The sequence below is a fragment of the Oncorhynchus nerka genome, linkage group LG27 (assembly GCF_034236695.1).
Source record: "Oncorhynchus nerka isolate Pitt River linkage group LG27, Oner_Uvic_2.0, whole genome shotgun sequence".
Lineage (NCBI taxonomy): Eukaryota > Metazoa > Chordata > Actinopteri > Salmoniformes > Salmonidae > Oncorhynchus > Oncorhynchus nerka.
This window is the reverse complement of record NC_088422.1, coordinates 104,569,539-104,591,566: the sequence shown is the minus strand read 5'-3', so window position 1 is coordinate 104,591,566 and position 22,028 is coordinate 104,569,539. Positions and strand designations below refer to the sequence as shown.

At 54.6% G+C, this 22,028-nt stretch overlaps 1 protein-coding gene across 1 annotated transcript in view; it reads left to right on the top strand.

Annotated features, from left to right (window-relative positions):
- LOC135565159 (pleckstrin homology domain-containing family G member 4B-like) overlaps positions 1–18,246 on the top strand; it is a 46,861-nt gene extending 28,615 nt beyond the window's left edge. Inside the window, exons 7-8 of the mRNA XM_065011220.1 lie at positions 12,903–13,041; positions 18,106–18,246. Coding sequence (XP_064867292.1) covers positions 12,903–13,041; positions 18,106–18,246 — 280 coding nt within the window. The remainder of the gene's footprint in view (positions 1–12,902; positions 13,042–18,105) is intronic.
- Positions 18,247–22,028: the final 3,782 nt, after the last annotated feature.

Here is a 22,028-nt window from a genome sequence, read left to right as displayed (position 1 = left end):
GTACTTCCTGTATATAGCCATGTTGTTACCTGGTACTTCCTGTATATAGCCATGTTATTACCTGGTACTTCCTGTATATAGCCATGTTGTTACCTGGTACTTCCTGTATATAGCCATGTTGTTACCTGGTACTTCCTGTATATAGCCATGTTGTTATCTGGTACTTCCTGTATATAACCATCTTACTACTTGGTACTTCCTGTATATAGCAATGTTTTTACCTGGTACTTCCTGTATATAACCATATATGACTCTCAGTGATCTCCATATGAAGCTTCTCTCTGTCCTATAAGGCCCCAGGTCGTAGCTGAGGAGACACACAGAGATCCAGACTCATTCTGAACCGTTGATCCCCTACTGAGGAGACACACAGAGATCCAGACTCATTCTGAACCGTTGATCCCCTACTGAGGAGACACACAGAGATCCAGACTCATTCTGAACCGTTGATCCCTTACTGAGGAGACACACAGAGATCCAGACTCATTCTGAACCGTTGATCCCTTACTGAGGAGACACACAGAGATCCAGACTCATTCTGAACCGTTGACCCCCTACTGAGGAGACACACAGAGATCCAGACTCATTCTGAACCGTTGATCCCCTACTGAGGAGACACACAGAGATCCAGACTCATTCTGAACCGTTGATCCCTTACTGAGGAGACACACAGAGATCCAGACTCATTCTGAACCGTTGATCCCCTACTGAGGAGACACACAGAGATCCAGACTCATTCTGAACCGTTGATCCCCTACTGAGGAGACACACAGAGATCCAGACTCATTCTGAACCGTTGATCCCCTACTGAGGAGACACACAGAGATCCAGACTCATTCTGAACCGTTGATCCCCGACAAAGCGATAGTGATTGACAGCCTGGCTCAGCCTATCAGATCAGACCAAACCAAACCCCACCCTCTGTCTGTCTGAGTTGTGACAGTTCAGGAAGATGCCTTCCTAACCCCGTCCTTCCCTCTTCCTGGACAAAGCGATAGTGATTGACAGCCTGGTCCAGTCGGCATGCCGCCAGACATTAGCATGACAACAGAACCCCTGCCGGCCAGCCTGTTGCTAGGGCAGCACCACACTGGTTCTACCGTTGCTGGGGCAACATGACAGTCAAGTCATTCTACACCAATTCAGTCTAACTGGGACGACTGCTGAACCACTATGATAGTTGGTTTGATTTGATAGTTTTTGTAGTGTGTTGTGTGTGTCCTGTCTCTGTCAGCAGGGGGCAGACATGGTGTGTTCAGAAAGGAAAGGGGGGGTATCTAGAATCCATTCAACTGAAATGGCTCTTCCCGAATTTAACCCAAACCCCTCTGAATCAGAGAGGTGGGGGGCTGCCTTAATCGACATCCACGTCTTCGGTGCACCGGGTAACAGTGGGTTAACTGCCTCGTTCTGGGGAACAGTGGGTTAACTGCCTTGTTCAGGGGAACAGTGGGTTAACTGCCTTGTTCAGGGGAACAGTGGGTTAACTGCCTTGTTCAGGGGAACAGTGGGTTAACTGCCTTGTTCAGGGGAACAGTGGGTTAACTGCCTTGTTCAGGGGAACAGTGGGTTAACTGCCTTGTTCAGGGGAACAGTGGGTTAACTGCCTTGTTCAGGGGAACAGTGGGTTAACTGCCTTGTTCAGGGGAACAGTGGGTTAACTGCCTCGTTCAGGGGAACAGTGGGTTAACTGCCTTGTTCAGGGGAACAGTGGGTTAACTGCCTCGTTCAGGGGAACAGTGGGTTAACTGCCTTGTTCAGGGGAACAGTGGGTTAACTGCCTTGTTCAGGGGAACATTGGGTTAACTGCCTTGTTCAGGGGAACAGTGGGTTAACTGCCTCATTCAGGGGAACAGTGGGTTAACTGCCTCGTTCAGGGGAACAGTGGGTTAACTGCCTTGTTCAGGGGAACAGTGGGTTAACTGCCTCGTTCAGGGAACAGTGGGTTAACTGCCTCATTCAGGGGAACAGTGGGTTAACTGCCTCGTTCAGGGGAACAGTGGGTTAACTGCCTTGTTCAGGGGAACAGTGGGTTAACTGCCTCGTTCAGGGAACAGTGGGTTAACTGCCTTGTTCAGGGAACAGTGGGTTAACTGCCTTGTTCAGGGAACAGTGGGTTAACTGCCTTGTTCAGGGAACAGTGGGTTAACTGCCTCATTCAGGGGAATAGTGGGTTAACTGCCTCGTTCAGGGGAACAGTGGGTTAACTGCCTCGTTCAGGGGAACAGTGGGTTAACTGCCTCGTTCAGGGGAACAGTGGGTTAACTGCCTTGTTCAGGGGAACAGTGGGTTAACTGCCTCATTCAGGGGAACAGTGGGTTAACTGCCTCGTTCAGGGGAACAGTGGGTTAACTGCCTCGTTCAGGGGAACAGTGGGTTAACCGCCTTGTTCAGGGGAACAGTGGGTTAACTGCCTCGTTCAGGGGAACAGTGGGTTAACTGCCTTGTTCAGGGGAACAGTGGGTTAACTGCCTCGTTCAGGGGAACAGTGGGTTAACTGCCTCGTCCAGGGGAACAGTGGGTTAACTGCCTCGTCCAGGGGAACAGTGGGTTAACTGCCTTGTTCAGGGGCAGAATGACAGATTTTTACCTAGACTACCTGCTGGTTACTAGTCCAACACTCTAACCACTAGACTACCTGCGGGTTACTAGTCCAACACTCTAACCACTAGACTACCTGCTGGTTACTAGGCTACCTGCTGGTTACTAGTCCAACACTCTAACCACTAGGCTACCTGCTGGTTACTAGTCCAACACTCTAACCACTAGGCTACCTGCTGGTTACTAGTCCAACACTCTAACCACTAGGCTACCTGCTGGTTACTAGTCCAACACTCTAACCACTAGACTACCTGCTGGTTACTAGTCCAACACTCTAACCACTAGGCTACCTGCTGGTTACTGACGCAATGCTCTAACCACTAGACTACCTGCTGGTTACTGGCCCAACACTCTAACCACTAGGCTACCTGCTGGTTACTAGTCCAACGCTCTAACCAATAGGCTACCTGCTGGTTACTGGCCCTCCACTCTAACCACTAGGCTACCTGCTGGTTACTAGTCCAACACTCTAACCACTAGGCTACCTGCTGGTTACTAGTCCAACACTCTAACCACTAGGCTACCTGCTGGTTACTAGTCCAGCACTCTAACCACTAGTCTACCTGCTGGTTACTAGTCCAGCACTCTAACCACTAGTCTACCTGCCGCCCCTCCACTCTAACCACTAGTCTACCTGCCGCCCTCCACTCTAACCACTAGTATACCTGCCGCCCCTCCACTCTAACCACTAGGCTACCTGCTGGTTACTAGTCCAACACTCTAACCACTAGGCTACCTGCTGGTTACTAGTCCAACACTCTAACCACTAGGCTACCTGCTGGTTACTAGTCCAACGCTCTAACCACTAGGCTACCTGCTGGTTACTGACCCAACACTCTAACCACTAGGCTACCTGCTGGTTACTGACCCAACACTCTAACCACTAGGCTACCTGCTGGTTACTAGTCCAACGCTCTAACCACTAGGCTACCTGCTGGTTACTAGTCCAACGCTCTAACCACTAGGCTACCTGCTGGTTACTGACCCTCCACTCTAACCACTAGGCTACCTGCCGTCCCTCCACTCTAACCACTAGTCTACCTGCCGCCCCTCCACTCTAACCACTAGTCTACCTGCCGCCCCTCCACTCTAACCACTAGTCTACCTGCCGCCCCTCCACCCCTCCACTCTAACCAGTAGTCTACCTGCCGCCCCTCCACTCTAACCACTAGTCTACCTGCCGCCCCTCCACTCTAACCACTAGTCTACCTGCCACCCCTCCACTCTAACCACTAGTCTACCTGCCGCCCCTCCACTCTAACCACTAGTCTACCTGCCGTCCCTCCACTCTAACCACTAGTCTACCTGCCGCCCCTCCACTCTAACCACTAGTCTACCTGCCTCCCCTCCACTCTAACCACTAGTCTACCTGCCGCCCCTCCCCTCTAACCACTAGTCTACCTGCTGTCCCTCCACCCCTCCACTCTAACCACTAGTCTACCTGCCACCCCTCCACTCTAACCACTAGTCTACCTGCCGCCCCTCCACTCTAACCACTAGTCTACCTGCCGCCCCTCCACTCTAACCACTAGTCTACCTGCCGCCCCTCCACTCTAACCACTAGTCTACCTGCCGTCCCTCCACTCTAACCACTAGTCTACCTGCCGCCCCTCCACTCTAACCACTAGTCTACCTGCCGCCCCTCCACTCTAACCACTAGTCTACCTGCCGCCCCTCCACTCTAACCACTAGTCTACCTGCCTCCCCTCCACTCTAACCACTAGTCTACCTGCCGCCCCTCCCCTCTAACCACTAGTCTACCTGCTGTCCCTCCACCCTCCACTCTAACCACTAGTCTACCTGCCACCCCTCCACTCTAACCACTAGTCTACCTGCCGCCCCTCCACTCTAACCACTAGTCTACCTGCCGCCCCTCCACTCTAACCACTAGTCTACCTGCCGCCCCTCCACCCCTCCACTCTAACCACTAGTCTACCTGCCGCCCTTCCACTCTAACCACTAGTCTACCTGCCGCCCCTCCACTCTAACCACTAGTCTACCTGCCACCCCTCCACTCTAACCACTAGTCTACCTGCCGCCCCTCCACTCTAACCACTAGTCTACCTGCCGTCCCTCCACTCTAACCACTAGTCTACCTGCCGCCCCTCCACTCTAACCACTAGTCTACCTGCCTCCCCTCCACTCTAACCACTAGTCTACCTGCCGCCCCTCCCCTCTAACCACTAGTCTACCTGCTGTCCCTCCACCCCTCCACTCTAACCACTAGTCTACCTGCCACCCCTCCACTCTAACCACTAGTCTACCTGCCGCCCCTCCACTCTAACCACTAGTCTACCTGCAGCCCCTCCACTCTAACCACTAGTCTACCTGCCGCCCCTCCACTCTAACCGCTAGTCTACCTGCCGCCCCTCCACTCTAACCACTAGTCTACCTGCCGCCCCTCCACTCTAACCACTAGTCTACCTGCCGCCCCTCCCCTCTAACCACTAGTCTACCTGCTGTCCCTCCACCCCTCCACTCTAACCACTAGTCTACCTGCCACCCCTCCACTCTAACCACTAGTCTACCTGCCGCCCCTCCACTCTAACCACTGGTCTACCTGCCGCCCCTCCACTCTAACCACTAGTCTACCTGCTGCCCCTCCACTCTAACCACTAGTCTACCCTGCCTTCCCTCCACTCTAACCACTAGTCTACCTGCCGCCCCTCCACCCCTCCACTCTAACCACTAGTCTACCTGCCGCCCCTCCACTCTAACCACTAGTCTACCTGCTGCCCCTCCACTCTAACCACTAGTCTACCTGCCGCCCCTCCACCCCTCCACTCTAACCACTAGTCTACCTGCCGCCCCTCCAGTCTAACCACTAGTCTACCTGCCGCCCCTCCACTCTAACCACTAGTCTACCTGCTGCCCCTCCACTCTAACCACTAGACTACCTGCCGCCCCTCCACTCTAACCACTAGTCTACCTGCCGCCCCTCCACCCCTCCACTCTAACCACTAGTCTACCTGCCGCCCCTCCACTCTAACCACTAGTCTACCCTGCCGCCCCTCCACTCTAACCACTAGTCTACCTGCCGTCCATCCACTCTAACCACTAGTCTACCCTGCCGCCCCTCCACTCTAACCACTAGTCTACCTGCCGCCCCTCCACTCTAACCACTAGTCTACCTGCCGTCCATCCACTCTAACCACTAGTCTACCTGCCGCCCCTCCACCCCTCCACTCTAACCACTAGTCTACCTGCCACCCCTCCACTCTAACCACTAGTCTACCCTGCCGCCCCTCCATTCTAACCACTAGTCTACCTGCCACCCCTCCACTCTAACCACTAGGCTACCTGCCACCCCTCCCCTCTAACCACTAGTCTACCCTGCCGCCCCTCCACTCTAACCACTAGTCTACCTGCCACCCCTCCACTCTAACCACTAGTCTACCTGCCACCCCTCCACTCTAACCACTAGTCTACCCTGCCGCCCCTCCACTCTAACCACTCGTCTACCTGCCGCCCCTCCACTCTAACCACTAGTCTACCCTGCCGCCCCTCCACTCCACTCCACTCTAACCACTAGTCTACCCTGCCGCCCTCCACTCTAACCACTAGTCTACCTGCCACCCCTCCACTCTAACCACTAGTCTACCTGCCGCCCCTCCACTCTAACCACTAGTCTACCTGCCGCCCCTCCACTCTAACCACTAGTCTACCTGCCGCCCCTCCACTCTAACCACTAGTCTACCCTGCCGCCCTCCACTCCACTCCACTCTAACCACTAGTCTACCCTGCCACCCTCCACTCTAACCACTAGTCTACCTGCCACCCTCCACTCTAACCACTAGTCTACCTGCCACCCCTCCACTCTAACCACTAGTCTACCTGCCGCCCCTCCACCCCTCCACTCTAACCACTAGTCTACCTGCCGCCCCTCCACTCTAACCACTAGTCTACCTGCCGCCCCTCCACCCCTCCACTCTAACCACTAGTCTACCTGCCGCCCCTCCACTCTAACCACTAGTCTACCTGCCACCCCTCCACTCTAACCACTAGTCTACCCTGCCACCCCTCCACTCTAACCACTAGTCTACCTGCCACCCCTCCACTCTAACCACTAGTCTACCTGCCACCCCTCCACTCTAACCACTAGTCTACCCTGCCACCCCTCCACTCTAACCACTAGTCTACCCTGCCGCCCCTCCACTCTAACCACTAGTCTACCTGCCGTCCATCCACTCTAACCACTAGTCTACCCTGCCGCCCCTCCACTCTAACCACTAGTCTACCTGCCACCCCTCCACTCTAACCACTAGTCTACCCTGCCGCCCCTCCACTCTAACCACTAGTCTACCTGCCGCCCCTCCACTCTAACCACTAGTCTACCCTGCTGCCCCCTCCACTCCACTCCACTCTAACCACTAGTCTACCCTGCCGCCCCTCCACTCTAACCACTAGTCTACCTGCCACCCCTCCACTCTAACCACTAGTCTACCTGCCGCCCCTCCACTCTAACCACTAGTCTACCTGCCGCCCCTCCACTCTAACCACTAGTCTACCTGCCGCCCCTCCACTCTAACCACTAGTCTACCCTGCCGCCCCTCCACTCCACTCCACTCTAACCACTAGTCTACCCTGCCACCCCTCCACTCTAACCACTAGTCTACCTGCCACCCCTCCACTCTAACCACTAGTCTACCTGCCACCCCTCCACTCTAACCACTAGTCTACCTGCCACCCCTCTACTCTAACCACTAGTCTACCTGCCGCCCCTCCACCCCTCCACTCTAACCACTAGTCTACCTGCCACCCCTCCACTCTAACCACTAGTCTACCTGCCGCCCCTCCACCCCTCCCTCTAACCACTAGTCTACCAGCCACCCCTCCACTCTAACCACTAGTCTACCTGCCGCCCCTCCACTCTAACCACTAGTCTACCTGCCACCCCTCCACTCTAACCACTAGTCTACCTGCCACCCCTCCACTCTAACCACTAGTCTACCTGCCGCCCCTCCACTCTAACCACTAGTCTACCCTGCCACCCCTCCACTCTCACCACTAGTCTACCTGCCGCCCCTCCACTCTAACCACTAGTCTACCTGCCGCCCCTCCACTCTAACCACTAGTCTACCTGCCGTCCATCCACTCTAACCACTAGTCTACCTGCCGCCCCTCCACCCCTCCACTCTAACCACTAGTCTACCTGCCACCCCTCCACTCTAACCACTAGTCTACCCTGCCGCCCCTCCATTCTAACCACTAGTCTACCTGCCACCCCTCCACTCTAACCACTAGGCTACCTGCCACCCCTCCCCTCTAACCACTAGTCTACCCTGCCGCCCTCCACTCTAACCACTAGTCTACCTGCCACCCCTCCACTCTAACCACTAGTCTACCTGCCACCCCTCCACTCTAACCACTAGTCTACCCTGCCGCCCCTCCACTCTAACCACTAGTCTACCTGCCGCCCCTCCACTCTAACCACTAGTCTACCCTGCCGCCCCTCCACTCCACTCCACTCTAACCACTAGTCTACCCTGCCGCCCCTCCACTCTAACCACTAGTCTACCTGCCACCCCTCCACTCTAACCACTAGTCTACCTGCCGCCCCTCCACTCTAACCACTAGTCTACCTGCCGCCCCTCCACTCTAACCACTAGTCTACCTGCCGCCCCTCCACTCTAACCACTAGTCTACCCTGCCGCCCCTCCACTCCACTCCACTCTAACCACTAGTCTACCCTGCCACCCCTCCACTCTAACCACTAGTCTACCTGCCACCCCTCCACTCTAACCACTAGTCTACCTGCCACCCCTCTACTCTAACCACTAGTCTACCTGCCGCCCCTCCACCCCTCCACTCTAACCACTAGTCTACCTGCCACCCCTCCACTCTAACCACTAGTCTACCTGCCGCCCCTCCACCCCTCCCCTCTAACCACTAGTCTACCAGCCACCCCTCCACTCTAACCACTAGTCTACCTGCCGCCCCTCCACTCTAACCACTAGTCTACCTGCCACCCCTCCACTCTAACCACTAGTCTACCTGCCACCCCTCCACTCTAACCACTAGTCTACCTGCCGCCCCTCCACTCTAACCACTAGTCTACCCTGCCACCCCTCCACTCTCACCACTAGTCTACCTGCCGCCCCTCCACTCTAACCACTAGTCTACCTGCTGTCCCTCCACCCCTCCATTCTAACCACTAGTCTACCTGCCGCCCCTCCACTCTAACCACTAGTCTACCTGCCGCCCCTCCACTCTAACCACTAGTCTACCTGCCGCCCCTCCGCCCCTCCACTCTAACCACTAGTCTACCCTGCCTCCCTCCACCCCTCCATTCTAACCACTAGTCTACCCTGCCTCCCCTCCACCCCTCCACTCTAACCACAAGTCTACCTGCCGCCCCTCCACCCCTCCACTCTAACCACTAGTCTACCTGCCGCCCCTCCACCCTAACCACTAGTCTACCTGCCGCCCCTCCACCCCTCCACTCTAACCACTAGTCTACCCTGCCACCCCTCCCCTCTAACCACTAGTCTACCTGCCGCCCCTCCACTCTAACCACTAGTCTACCTGCCGCCCCTCCACCCCTCCACTCTAACCACTAGTCCACTAGTCTACCTGCCACCCCTCCCCTCTAACCACTAGTCTACCTGTCACCCCTCCACTCTAACCACTAGTCTACCTGCTGTCCCTCCACCCCTCCATTCTAACCACTAGGCTACCCTGCAGCCCCTCCACTCTAACCACTAGTCTACCTGCCACCCCTCCACTCTAACCACTAGTCTACCTGCCACCCCTCCCCTCTAACCACTAGTCTACCTGCCTCCCCTCCACTCTAACCACTAGTCTACCTGCCGCCCCTCCACCCCTCCACTCTAACCACTAGTCTCCCTGCCGCCCCTCCATTCTAACCACTAGTCTACCTGCCGCCCCTCCATTCTAACCACTAGGCTACCTGCCACCCCTCCACTCTAACCACTAGTCTACCTGCCTCCCCTCCACTCTAACCACTAGTCTACCTGCCGCCCCTCCACCCCTCCACTCTAACCACTAGTCTACCTGCCACCCCTCCACTCTAACCACTAGTCTACCTGCCGCCCCTCCACTCTAACCACTAGTCTACCTGCCTCCCCTCCACCCCTCCACTCTAACCACTAGTCTACCTGCTGTCCCTCCACCCCTCCACTCTAACCACTAGGCTACCTGCTGCCCCTCCATTCTAACCACTAGTCTACCTGCCTCCCCTCCACCCCTCCACTCTAACCACTAGTCTACCTGCCTCCCCTCCACCCCTCCACTCTAACCACTAGTCTACCTGCCTCCCCTCCATTCTAACCACTAGACTACCTGCCACCCCTCCATTCTAACCACTAGTCTACCTGCAGAGTGTGTGACGGTCCGTTCTGATTGTCCTCAGTTAAAAGGAGGTTCTCCAATAGAATCACCCTGCTGATCTTTATGTTCTACAAAGGTCAGGTCATCACAATGACACATTGGGCTAACTGTTGTGTGTGTGTTGGGCTAACTGTTGTGTGTGTGTTGGGCTAACTGTTGTGTGTGTGTGTGTGTTGGGCTAACTGTTGTGTGTGTGTGTGTGTTGGGCTAACTGTTGTGTGTGTGTGTGTTGGGCTAACTGTTGTGTGTGTGTGTGTGTTGGTCTAACTGTTGTGTCTGTGTTGGGCTAACTGTTGTGTGTGTGTGTGTGTTGGGCTAACTGTTGTGTGTGTGTGTGTGTTGGTCTAACTGTTGTGTGTCTGTGTTGGGCTAACTGTTGTGTGTGTGTGTGTGTTGGTCTAACTGTTGTGTGTGTGTGTTGGGTCTAACTGTTGTGTGTCTGTGTTGGTCTAACTGTTGTGTGTGTGTGTGTGGGTCTAACTGTTGTGTGTGTGTTGGGCTAACTGTTGTGTGTGTGTTGTGTGGTGTGTGTTGGTCTAACTGTTGTGTGTGTGTGTTGGTCTAACTGTTGTGTGTCTGTGTTGGGCTAACTGTTGTGTGTTGTGTGTGTGTGTTGGGCTAACTGTTGTGTGTGTGTTGTCTGTGTGTGTGTGTGTTGGGCTAACTGTTGTGTGTGTGTTGGGCTAACTGTTGTGTGTGAGTTGGGCTAACTGTTGTGTGTGAGTTGGGCTAACTGTTGTGTGTGTGTGTTGGGCTAACTGTTGTGTGTGTGTGTTGGTGTAACTGTTGTGTGTGTGTGTTGGTCTAACTGTTGTGTGTCTGTGTTGGGCTAACTGTTGTGTGTGTGTGTTGGTCTAACTGTTGTGTGTCTGTGTTGGTCTAACTGTTGTGTGTGTGTGTTGGTCTAACTGTTGTGTGTGAGTTGGGCTAACTGTTGTGTGTGAGTTGGTCTAACTGTTGTGTGTGTGTTGGTCTAACTGTTGTGTGTGTGTGTTGGTCTAACTGTTGTGTGTGTGTTGGTCTAACTGTTGTGTGTGAGTTGGGCTAACTGTTGTGTGTGAGTTGGTCTAACTGTTGTGTGTGTGTGTGTTGGTCTAACTGTTGTGTGTGTGTTGGTCTAACTGTTGTGTGTGAGTTGGGCTAACTGTTGTGTGTGTGTGTGTTGGTCTAACTGTTGTGTGTGTGTGTGTGTTGGTCTAACTGTTCTGTGTGTGTGTGTGTTGGTCTAACTGTTGTGTGTGTGTGTGTTGGTCTAACTGTAGGGGAAACAGAGTATGGCTGTACAGTATAACGTGAGGACAATGCAGTGTACTGTAATACTGGACTACAGTAGAGCTGGCTAGGGGCTATGATGTCATGTTGTAGTCATCGACCCGGGCTTCATCCCAGGCTTCCCTCACAATGTACTCAGTCAGTGTCTGCTGCTGGAGCCCTGAGCTAATGCTTCCTTAACGACAGATACACACGCACGCACGCACGCACACACACACACACACACACACACACACACAGACACACACACACACACACGCACACACACACACACACAGACACACACACACAGACACACACACACGCACACACACACACACACACACAGACACACACACACAAAGACGCACGCACACACACACACACACACAGACGCACACACACACACACACACAGACACACACACACAGACACACACGCACACACACACAACGGACAAGGAAGCAGATAGAGTACACACACACACACACACACTCTGCTCTGTCACTCAAACCAGCTCATCCAATCAAATCTCTATCTCTCATTCCTCAACTCAATCAACACATCCACCCCATGTCAATCAATTCAACTGGTGATCCAATGAGATGTCAGCCTGCTCTGTCAGTCCATGTCAGTGATGACCACAGTGTACAGTAGTACCACAGACCGGCTCTGACTAGCATCAACTAAAGACAGCACACGAGGGGGGAATATTTACTTTTCTTCAGAGAGGAACGGTCAACAATACAATCACATCTTTCTTCTACAGTTCAAAATCAGAAGTTTGATTTTGGTGAAAGATAGTCGTCTGAGTTTAAGAGAGTCTATCCTAGCTGTCATCTGAGTCAAGAGAGTCTATCCTAGCTGTCGTCTGAGTCAAGAGCGTCTTTCCTAGCTGTCGTCTGAGTCAAGAGACTCTTTTCTAGCTGTCGTCTGAGTCAAGAGAGTCTATCCTAGCTGTCGTCTGAGTCAAGAGAGTCTTTCCTAGCTGTCGTCTGAGTCAAGAGAGTCTATCCTAGCTGTCGTCTGAGTCAAGAGAGTCTATCCTAGCCGTCGTCTGAGTCAAGAGAGTCTTTCCTAGCTGTCGTATGAGTCAAGGGAGTCTCTCCTAGCTGTCGTCTGAGTCAACGGAGTCTCTCCTAGCTGTCGTCTGAGTCAAGGGAGTCTATCCTAGCTGTCGTCTGAGTCAAGAGTCTATCCTAGCTGTCGTCTGAGTCAAGAGAGTATTTCCTAGCTGTAGTCTGAGTCAAGAGAGTCTATCCTAGCTGTCGTCTGAGTCAAGAGAGTCTTTCCTAGCTGTAGTCTGAGTCAAGAGAGTCTATCCTAGCTGTCGTCTGAGTCAAGAGAGTCTTTCCTAGCTGTCGTCTGAGTCAAGAGACTCTTTCCTAGCTGTCGTCTAAGTCAAGAGAGTCTCTCCTAGCTGAAAGTGTCTTGTTTCTACTGTGCAAGGAAGTTGTATTGGACTGAGGAACTACTGTACTGTCTTCTAAAGGAGCCTGCCTCTATCTGTCCTGCTGGAAGTCTAAAGGACTGTCTCTCCCTCTGTGTGTCCCTCCAGAGATGCCGTAGAGAAGTCTAAAGGACTGTCTCTCTCTCTGTGTGTCCCTCCAGAGATGCCGTAGAGAAGTCTAAAGGAGCCTGCCTCTAACTGTCCTGCGGGAAGTCTAAAGGACTGTCTCTCTCTCTGTGTGTCCCTCCAGAGATGCCGTAGAGGTTGTGGCTGGTCTGTACGATCAGGTGGACGAGCTGGTTCACAAGCTGGTGATGCTGTCCAACCAACGCACTCAGGAACTGGACTTTATCATGGAGTTCAAGAGTCTGGAGCAGGGATTCAAGGAGGTGAGAGGGGCTGGGTGTTAGTGCTGGGGTATAGGGCTGGGTATAGGGTTGGGGTATAGGGCTGGGTGTTAGGGCTGGGGTATAGGGCTGGGGTATAGGGCTGGGTGTTAGGGCTGGGTGTTAGGGCTGGGGTATAGGGCTGGGGTATAGGGCTGGGGTATAGGACTGGGGTATAGGGCTGAGGTAATGGGCTGGGGTATAGGGCTGGGGTATAGGGCTGGGGTAAAGGGCTGGGGTATAGGGCTGTGGTATAGGGCTGGGGTATAGGGCTGGGTGTTAGGGCTGGGGTATAGGGCTGGGGTAAAGGGCTGGGGTATAGGACTGGGGTATAGGACTGTGGTATAGGGCTGGGTGTTAGGGCTGGGGTATAGGGCTGGGGTATAGGACTGTGGTATAGGGCTGGGTGTTAGGGCTGGGGTATAGGGCTGGGGTATAGGACTGGGGTATAGGGCTGTGGTATAGGGCTGGGGTATAGGGCTAGGGTTAGTGCTCGGGTATAGGGCTGGGGTATAGGGCTGGGGTATAGGGCTGGGTATAGGGCTGGGGTATAGGGATGGGTATAGGGCTGGGTATAGGGCTGGGGTATAGGGCTGGGGTATAGGGCTGGGTGTTAGGGCTGGGGTATAGGGCTGGGGTATAGGGCTGGGGTATAGGACTGGGGTATAGGGCTGGGGTATAGGGCTGGGGTAAAGGGCTGGGGTAAAGGGCTGGGGTATAGGGCTGGGGTATAGGACTGGGGTATAGGGCTGTGGTATAGGGCTGGGGTATAGGGCTGGGGTATAGGACTGTGGTATAGGGCTAAGGTATAGGACTGGGGTATAGGACTGGGGTATAGGACTGTGGTATAGGGCTGGGGTATAGGACTGGGGTATAGGGCTGGGGTATAGGGCTGGGGTATAGGGCTGGGGTATAGGGCTAGGGTTAGTGCTCGGGTATAGGGCTGGGTGTTAGGGCTGGGGTATAGGGCTGAGGTATAGGGCTGGGTGTTAGGGCTGGGGTATAGGGCTGGGTGTTAGGGGCTGGGGTATATGGCTGGGGTATAGGGCTGGGTGTTAGGGGCTGGGGTATAGGGCTAGGGTATAGGGCTGGGTGTTAGGGGCTGGGGTATATGGCTGGGTGTTAGGGCTGGGTGTTAGTGCTGGGGTATAGGGCTGTGTGTTAGTGCTGGGGTATAGGGCTGGGTGTTAGTGCTGGGGTATAGGGCTGGGGTATAGGGCTGGGTGTTAGTGCTGGGGTATAGGGCTGGGTGTTAGGGCTGGGGTATAGGGCTGGGTGTTAGGGCTGGGGTATAGGGCTGGGTGTTAGGGGCTGGGTGTTAGGGCTGGGTGTTAGGGCTGGGTGTTAGGGCTGGGGTATAGGGCTGGGTGTTAGGGGCTGGGGTATATGGCTGTGGTATAGGGCTGGGGTATAGGGTATAGGGCTGGTGTATAGGGCTGGGTGTTAGGGCTGGGTGTTAGGGCTGGGGTATAGGGCTGGGTGTTAGGGGCTGGGGTATATGGCTGTGGTATAGGGCTGGGGTATAGGGTATAGGGCTGGGGTATAGGGCTGGGTGTTAGGGCTGGGTGTTAGGGCTGGGTATAGGGCTGGGTGTTAGGGCTGGGTGTTAGGGCTGGGGTATAGGGCTGGGTGTTAGGGCTGGGGTATAGGGCTGGGGTATAGGGCTGGGGTATAGGGCTGGGTGTTAGGGCTGGGTGTTAGGGCTGGGTATAGGGCTGGGGTATAGGGCTGGGGTATAGGGTTGGGTGTTAGGGCTGGGTATAGGGCTGGGTGTTAGGGCTGGGGTATAGGGCTGGGGTATAGGGCTGGGTGTTAGTGCTGGGGTATAGGGCTGGGGTATAGGGCTGGGGTATAGGGCTGGGTGTTAGGGCTGGGGTATAGGGCTGGGTGTTAGGGCTGGGGTATAGGGCTGGGGTATAGGGCTGGGTATAGGGCTGGGGTATAGGGCTGGGTGTTAGGGCTGGGTGTTAGGGCTGGGGTATAGGGCTGGGTGTTAGGGGCTGGGGTATATGGCTGGGTGTTAGGGGCTGGGGTATAGGGCTGGGTGTTAGGGCTGGGGTATAGGGCTGGGGTATAGGGCTGGGGTATAGGGCTGGGGTATAGGGCTGGGTGTTAGGGCTGGGTGTTAGGGGCTGGGGTATAGGGCTGGGGTATAGGGCTGGGTGTTAGGGCTGGGGTATAGGGCTGGGTGTTAGGGCTGGGGTATATGGCTGTGGTATAGGGCTGGGGTATAGGGTATAGGGCTGGGGTATAGGGCTGGGTGTTAGGGCTGGGGTATAGGGCTGGGTGTTAGGGGCTGGGGTATATGGCTGTGGTATAGGGCTGGGGTATAGGGTATAGGGCTGGGGTATAGGGCTGGGTGTTAGGGCTGGGTGTTAGGGCTGGGTATAGGGCTGGGTGTTAGGGCTGGGGTATAGGGCTGGGGTATAGGGCTGGGTGTTAGGGCTGGGTGTTAGGGCTGGGTATAGGGCTGGGGTATAGGGCTGGGGTATAGGGTTGGGTGTTAGGGCTGGGTATAGGGCTGGGTATAGGGCTGGGTATAGGGCTAGGGTATAGGGCTGGGGTATAGGGCTGGGTGTTAGGGCTGGGTATAGGGCTGGGTGTTAGGGCTGGGTGTTAGGGCTGGGTATAGGGCTGGGTATAGGGCTAGGGTATAGGGATGGGGTATAGGGCTGGGGTATAGGGCTGGGTATAGGGCTGGGGTTTAGGGCTGGGTGTTAGGGCTGGGTGTTAGGGCTGGGGTATAGGGCTGGGTGTTAGGGCTGGGGTATAGGGCTGGTGTTAGGTCTGGGGTATAGGGCTGGGTGTTAGGGCTGGGGTATAGGGCTGGGGTATAGGGCTGGGTGTTAGGGCTGGGGTATAGGGCTGGGTGTTAGGGGCTGGGGTTTAGGGGCTGGGTGTTAGGGCTGGGGTATAGGGCTGGGTGTTAGGGCTGGGGTATAGGGCTGGGTATAGGGCTGGGTGTTAGGGCTGGGGTATAGGGATGGGTGTTAGGGCTGAGGTATAGGGCTGGGTGTTAGGGCTGGGGTATAGGGCTGGGTGTTAGGGCTGGGGTATAGGGCTGGGGTATAGGGCTGGGTGTTAGGGCTGGGTGTTAGGGCTGGGGTATAGGGCTGGGGTATAGGGCTGGGTGTTAGGGCTGGGGTTTAGGGCTGAGGTATAGGGCTGGGTGTTAGGGCTGGGTGTTAGAGCTGGGTGTTAGGGCTGGGGTATAGGGTTGGGTGTTAGGGCTGGGGTATAGGGCTGGGGTATAGGGTTGGGTGTTAGGGCTGGGGTATAGGGCTGAGGTATAGGGCTGGGGTATAGGGCTGTGGTATAGGGCTGGGTGTTAGGGCTGGGGTATAGGGTTGGGTGTTAGGGCTGGGGTATAGGGCTGGGTGTTAGGGCTGGGGTATAGGGCTGGGTGTTAGGGCTAGGGTATAGGGCTGGGTGTTAGGGCTGGGGTATAGGGTATAGGGCTGGGGTATAGGGCTGAGTGTTAGGGCTGGGGTATAGGGTTGGGTGTTAGGGCTGGGGTATAGGGCTGGGTGTTAGGCTGGGTGTTAGGGCTGGTTATAGGGATGGGGTATAGGGCTGGGGTTTAGGGCTGGGACTGGGGTATAGGGCTGGGGAGGGGTATAGGGCTGGGGTATAGGGCTGGGGTATAGGGCTGGGGCTGGGGTTTAGGGCTGGGACTGGGGTATAGGGCTGGGGAGGGGGTATAGGGCTGGGGTATAGGGTATAGGGCTGGGTGTTAGGGGCTGGGGTATAGGGCTGGGGTATAGGGCTGGGGGTATAGGGCTGGGTATAGGGCTGGGTGTTAGGGCTGGGATATAGGGCTGGGGTATAGGGCTGGGTGTTAGGGCTGGGTGTTAGGGCTGGGGTATAGGGGTGGAGTATAGGGCTGGGGGTATAGGGCTGGGTGTTAGGGCTGGGGTATGGGGCTGGGGTATAGGGATGGGGTATAGGGCTGGGGTATAGGGATGGGGTATAGGGCTGGGTGTTAGGGCTGGGTGTTAGGGCTGGGGTATAGGGCTGGGGTATAGGGATGGGTGTTAGGGCTGGGGTATAGGGCTGGGTGTTAGGGCTGGGGTATAGGGCTGGGTTATAGGACTGGGTGTTAGGGCTGGGTATAGGGCTGGGGTATAGGGCTGGGGTATAGGGCTGGGTGTTAGGGCTGGGTATAGGGCTGGGTATAGGGCTGGGGTATAGGGCTGGGTGTTAGGGCTGGGTATAGGGCTGGGTATAGGGCTGGGGTATAGGGCTGGGGTATAGGGCTGGGTGTTAGGGCTGGGGTATAGGGCTGGGTGTTAGGGCTGGGGTATAGGCCTGGGGTATAGGACTGGGTGTTAGGGCTGGGTATAGGGCTGGGTATAGGGCTGGGGTATAGGGCTGGGGTATAGGGCTGGGGTATAGGGCTGGGTGTTAGGGCTGGGGTATAGGGCTGGGGTATTACATTTACATTTATAGGGATGGGGTATAGGGCTGGGTGTTAGGGCTGGGTGTTAGGGCTGGTTATAGGGATGGGGTATAGAGATGGGGTATAGGGCTGGGTGTTAGGGGATAGGGGCTGGGTGTTAGGGGATAGGGGCTGGGTGTTAGGGCTGGGTGTTAGGGCTGGTTATAGGGATGGGGTATAGAGATGGGGTATAGGGCTGGGTGTTAGGGGATAGGGGCTGGGACTCCAACATCTTCTGACATAAGAACAGTCCCAAAATAAACATTTGTTATCGATAGATATTTTAAATCTGTGTACCGGTATAATAAAAGTAGGAGAGAGTCGTCTGAGACTCGGAGATCTGGAGGAGTAGAGGGAATAGTAACATATTGACCTTCTATTCATGACCCCGTTCCTAAGGATTAGTGTGTGTGTGTGTGTGTGTGTGTGTGTGTGTGTGTGTGCAGGTGAGTGACTGGATTGAGGAGGTAGGAGAGAGTCGTCTGAGACTCGGAGACCTGGAGGAGTAGAGGGAATAGTAACATATTGACCTTCTATTCATGACCCCGTTCCTAAGGATTAGTGTGTGTGTGTGTGTGTGTGTGTGTGTGTGTGTGTGTGTGTGTGTGTGTGTGTGTGTGTGTGTGCAGGTGAGTGACTGGATTGAGGAGGTTGGAGAGAGTCGTCTGAGAACGCTCGGAGAGCTGGAGGATTCTCTGGAGCAGCTGCACAGGAAACAGACCCTCTTCAGAGACTTCTACACTGCTGCCTACGTAGGTACCTCTGACTGACTGACAGGCTGACTGACTGGCTGGCTGACTGACTGTCTGGCTGTCCGACTGTATGGCTGACTAACTGGCTGGCTGTCCGACTGTCTGACTGACTGACTGGCTGACTGGCTGACTGTCCAACTGACAGGCTGACTGACTGGCTGTCTGACTGACTGTCCGACTGACTGACAGGCTGACTGACTGGCTGTCTGACTGGCTGGCTGGCTGACTGACTGACTGGCTGACTGACTGGCTGGCTGACTGACTGACTGGCTGGCTGTCTGACTGGCTGGCTGGCTGTCTGACTGGCTGGCTGACTGGCTGGCTGGCTGGCTGGCTGGCTGGCTGACTGACTGGCTGGCTGACTGGCTGTCTGACTGACTGGCTGACTGACTGGCTGGCTGGCTGACTGACTGGCTGACTGACTGACTGACTGGCTGGCTGACTGACTGACTGACTGACTGGCTCACTGGCTGACTGACTGACTGGCTGGCTGACTGGCTGACTGACTGACTGGCTGGCTGACTGACTGACTGGCTGGCTGGCTGACTGACTGACTGACTGGCTGGCTGGCTGGCTGACTCTCTCTCCCTCTACACTGCTGCTTACGTAGGTACCTCTGAATGACTGACTGATTCTGATTAGCTGACTGATTAGCTGACTGATTAGCTGACTACCTAGTTAGCTAAACATTTGGCTATGGGCTGCCGCTGGCAGTATGGGATCATGGAGAGTGAATTCAGTTGTTTTTTAGTTATCTAGCTGTGGGATCTGGCTGTTATCTACAGGGGCTTTATACAAAATAGCAACATTAGCGCAGCTAGCTAGATAACATTGGAATCTAGACCATAAGCTAAGCTAATAACACAGACATGCGTTGCCAAACAACACTACTGTAGCAACATTAGCATAGCTAGCTAGATAGCTAGATAACGTTGGAATCTAGACCATAAGCTAAGCTAATAACACAGACATGCGTTGTCAAACAACACTACTGTAGCAACATTAGCATAGCTAGCTAGATAGCTAGATAACATTGGAATCAAGACCATAAGCTAAGCTAATAACACGGACATGCGTTGTCAAACAACACTACTGTAGCAAAATTAGCATAGCTAGCTAGATAGCTAGATAACATTGGAATCTAAATGTAAATGTAGACCATAAGCTAAGCTAATAACACATTTACATTTACATTTAAGTCATTTAGCAGACGCTCTTATCCAGAGCGACTTACAAATTGGTGCTTTCACCTTATGACATCCAGTGGAACAGCCACTTTACAATAGTGCATCTAGGTCTTTTAAGGGGAGAAGGATTACTTTATCCTATCCTAGGTATTCCTTAAAGAGGTGGGGTTTCAGGTGTCTCCGGAAGGTGGTGATTGACTCCGCTGTCCTGGCGTCGTGAGGGAGTTTGTTCCACCATTGGGGGGCCAGAGCAGCGAACAGTTTTGACTGGGCTGAGCAGGAACTGTACTTCCTCAGTGGTAGGGAGGCGAGCAGGCCAGAGGTGGATGAACGCAGTGCCCTTGTTTTGGGTGTAGGGCCTGATCAGAGCCTGGAGGTAGTGAGGTGCCGTTCCCCTCACAGCTCCGTAGGCAAGCACCATGGTCTTGTAGCGGATGCGAGCTTCAACTGGAAGCCAGTGGAGAGAGCGGAGGAGAGGGGTGACGTGAGAGAACTTGGGAAGGTTGAACACCAGACGGGCTGCGGCGTTCTGGATGAGTTGTAGGGGTTTAATGGCACAGGCAGGGAGCCCAGCCAACAGCGAGTGCAGTAATCAGACGGGAGATGACAAGTGCCTGGATTAGGACCTGCGCCGCTTCCTGTGTGAGCAGGGTCGTACTCTGCGGATGTTGTAGAGCATGAACCTACAGGAACGGGCCACCGCCTTGATGTTATTTGAGAACGACAGGGTGTTGTCCAGGATCACGCCAAGGTTCTTAGCGCTCTGGGACGGACACAATGGAGTTGTCAAACGTGATGGCGAGATCATGGAGCGGGCAGTCCTTCCCGGGAGGAAGAGTAGCTCCGTCTTGCCGAGGTTCAGCTTGAGGTGATGATCCGTCATCCACACTGATATGTCTGCCAGACATGCAGAGATGCGGTCGCCACCTGGTCGTCAGAAGGGGAAAGGAGAAGATTAATTGTGTGTCGTCTGCATAGCAATGATAGGAGAGACCATGTGAGGTTATGACAGAGCCAAGTGACTTGGTGTATAGCGAGAATAGGAGAGGGCCTAGAACAGAGCCCTGGGGACACCAGTGGTGAGAGCACGTGGTGAGGAGACGGATTCTCGCCACGCCACCTGGTAGGAGCGACCTGTCAGGTAGGGCGCAATCAAGCGTGGGCCGCGCCGGGAGATGCCCAACTCGGAGAGGGTGGAGAGGAGGATCTGATGGTTCACAGTATCGAAGGCAGCCGATAGGTCTAGAGGATGAGAGCAGAGGAGAGAGTTAGCTTTAGCAGTGCGGAGCGCCTCCGTGATACAGAGAAGAGCAGTCTCAGTTGAATGACTAGTCTTGAAACCTGACTGATTTGGATCAAGAAGGTCATTCTGAGAGAGATAGCGGGGAGAGCTGGCCAAGGACGGCACGTTCAAGAGTTTTGGAGAGAAAAGAAAGAAGAGGATACTGGTCTGTAGTTGTTGACATCGGAGGGATCGAGTGTAGGTTTTTCAGAAGGGTGCAACTCTCGCTCTCTTGAAGACGGGAGGGACGTAGCCAGCGGTCAGGGATGAGTTGATGAGCGAGGTGAGGTAAGGGAGAAAGTCACCGGAGATGGTCTGGAGAAGAGAGGAGGGGATAGGGTCAAGGCCGGCAGGTTGTTGGGCGGCCGGCCGTCACAAGACAGCGAGATGTCATCTGGAGAGAGAGGGGAGAAAGAGGTCAGGCACAGGGTAGGCAGTGGAGCAGAACCAGCGGTGTCGTTTGACTGCTGCGAGGACCGGATATCGTCGACCTTCTTTCAAAATGGTTGACGAGAAGTCATCTGCAGAGAGGGAGGAGGGGGAGGGGGAGGAGGATTCAAGAGGAGGAGAAGGTGGCAAAGAGCTTCCTAGGGTTAGGGCAGATGCTTGGAATTTAGAGTGGTAGAGTGGCTTTAGCAGCAGAGACAGAGGAGGAAATGTAGAGAGGAGGGAGTGAAAGGATGCCAGGTCCGCAGGGAGGCGGATTTTCCTCCATTTCCGCTCGGCTGCCCGGAGCCCTGTTCTGTGAGCTCGCAATGAGTCGTCGAGCCACGGAGCGGGAGGGGAGGACCGAGCCGGCCTGGAGGATAGGGGACATAGAGAGTCAAAGGATGCAGAAAGGGAGGAGGGAGGGTTGAGGAGGCAGAATCAGGAGATAGGTTGAGAAGGTTTGAGCAGAGGGAAGAGATGATAGGATGGAAGAGGAGAGAGTAGCGGGGAGAGAGAGCGAAGGTTGGGACGGCGCGATACCATCAGTAGGGCAGTGGGAAGTGTTGGATGAGAGCGAGAGGGAAAAGGATACAGGTAGTGGGTCGGAGACTTGGAGGGGAGTTGCAATGAGGTTAGTGGAGGAACAGCATCTAGTAAAGATGAGGGTCGAGTATTGCCTGCCTTGTGAGTAGGGAAGGTGAGAGGGTGAGGTCAAAAGAGGAGAGGAGTGGAAAGAAGGAGGCAGAGAGGAATGAGTCAAGGTAGACGTGGGGAGGTTAAAGTCGCCCAGAACTGTGAGACTGAGCCGTGCACAGAGGTGAGCATAGCTAGCTATAGATAACATTGGAATCTAGACCATAAAGCTAATAGACATGCAAACAACACTACTGTAGCAACATTAG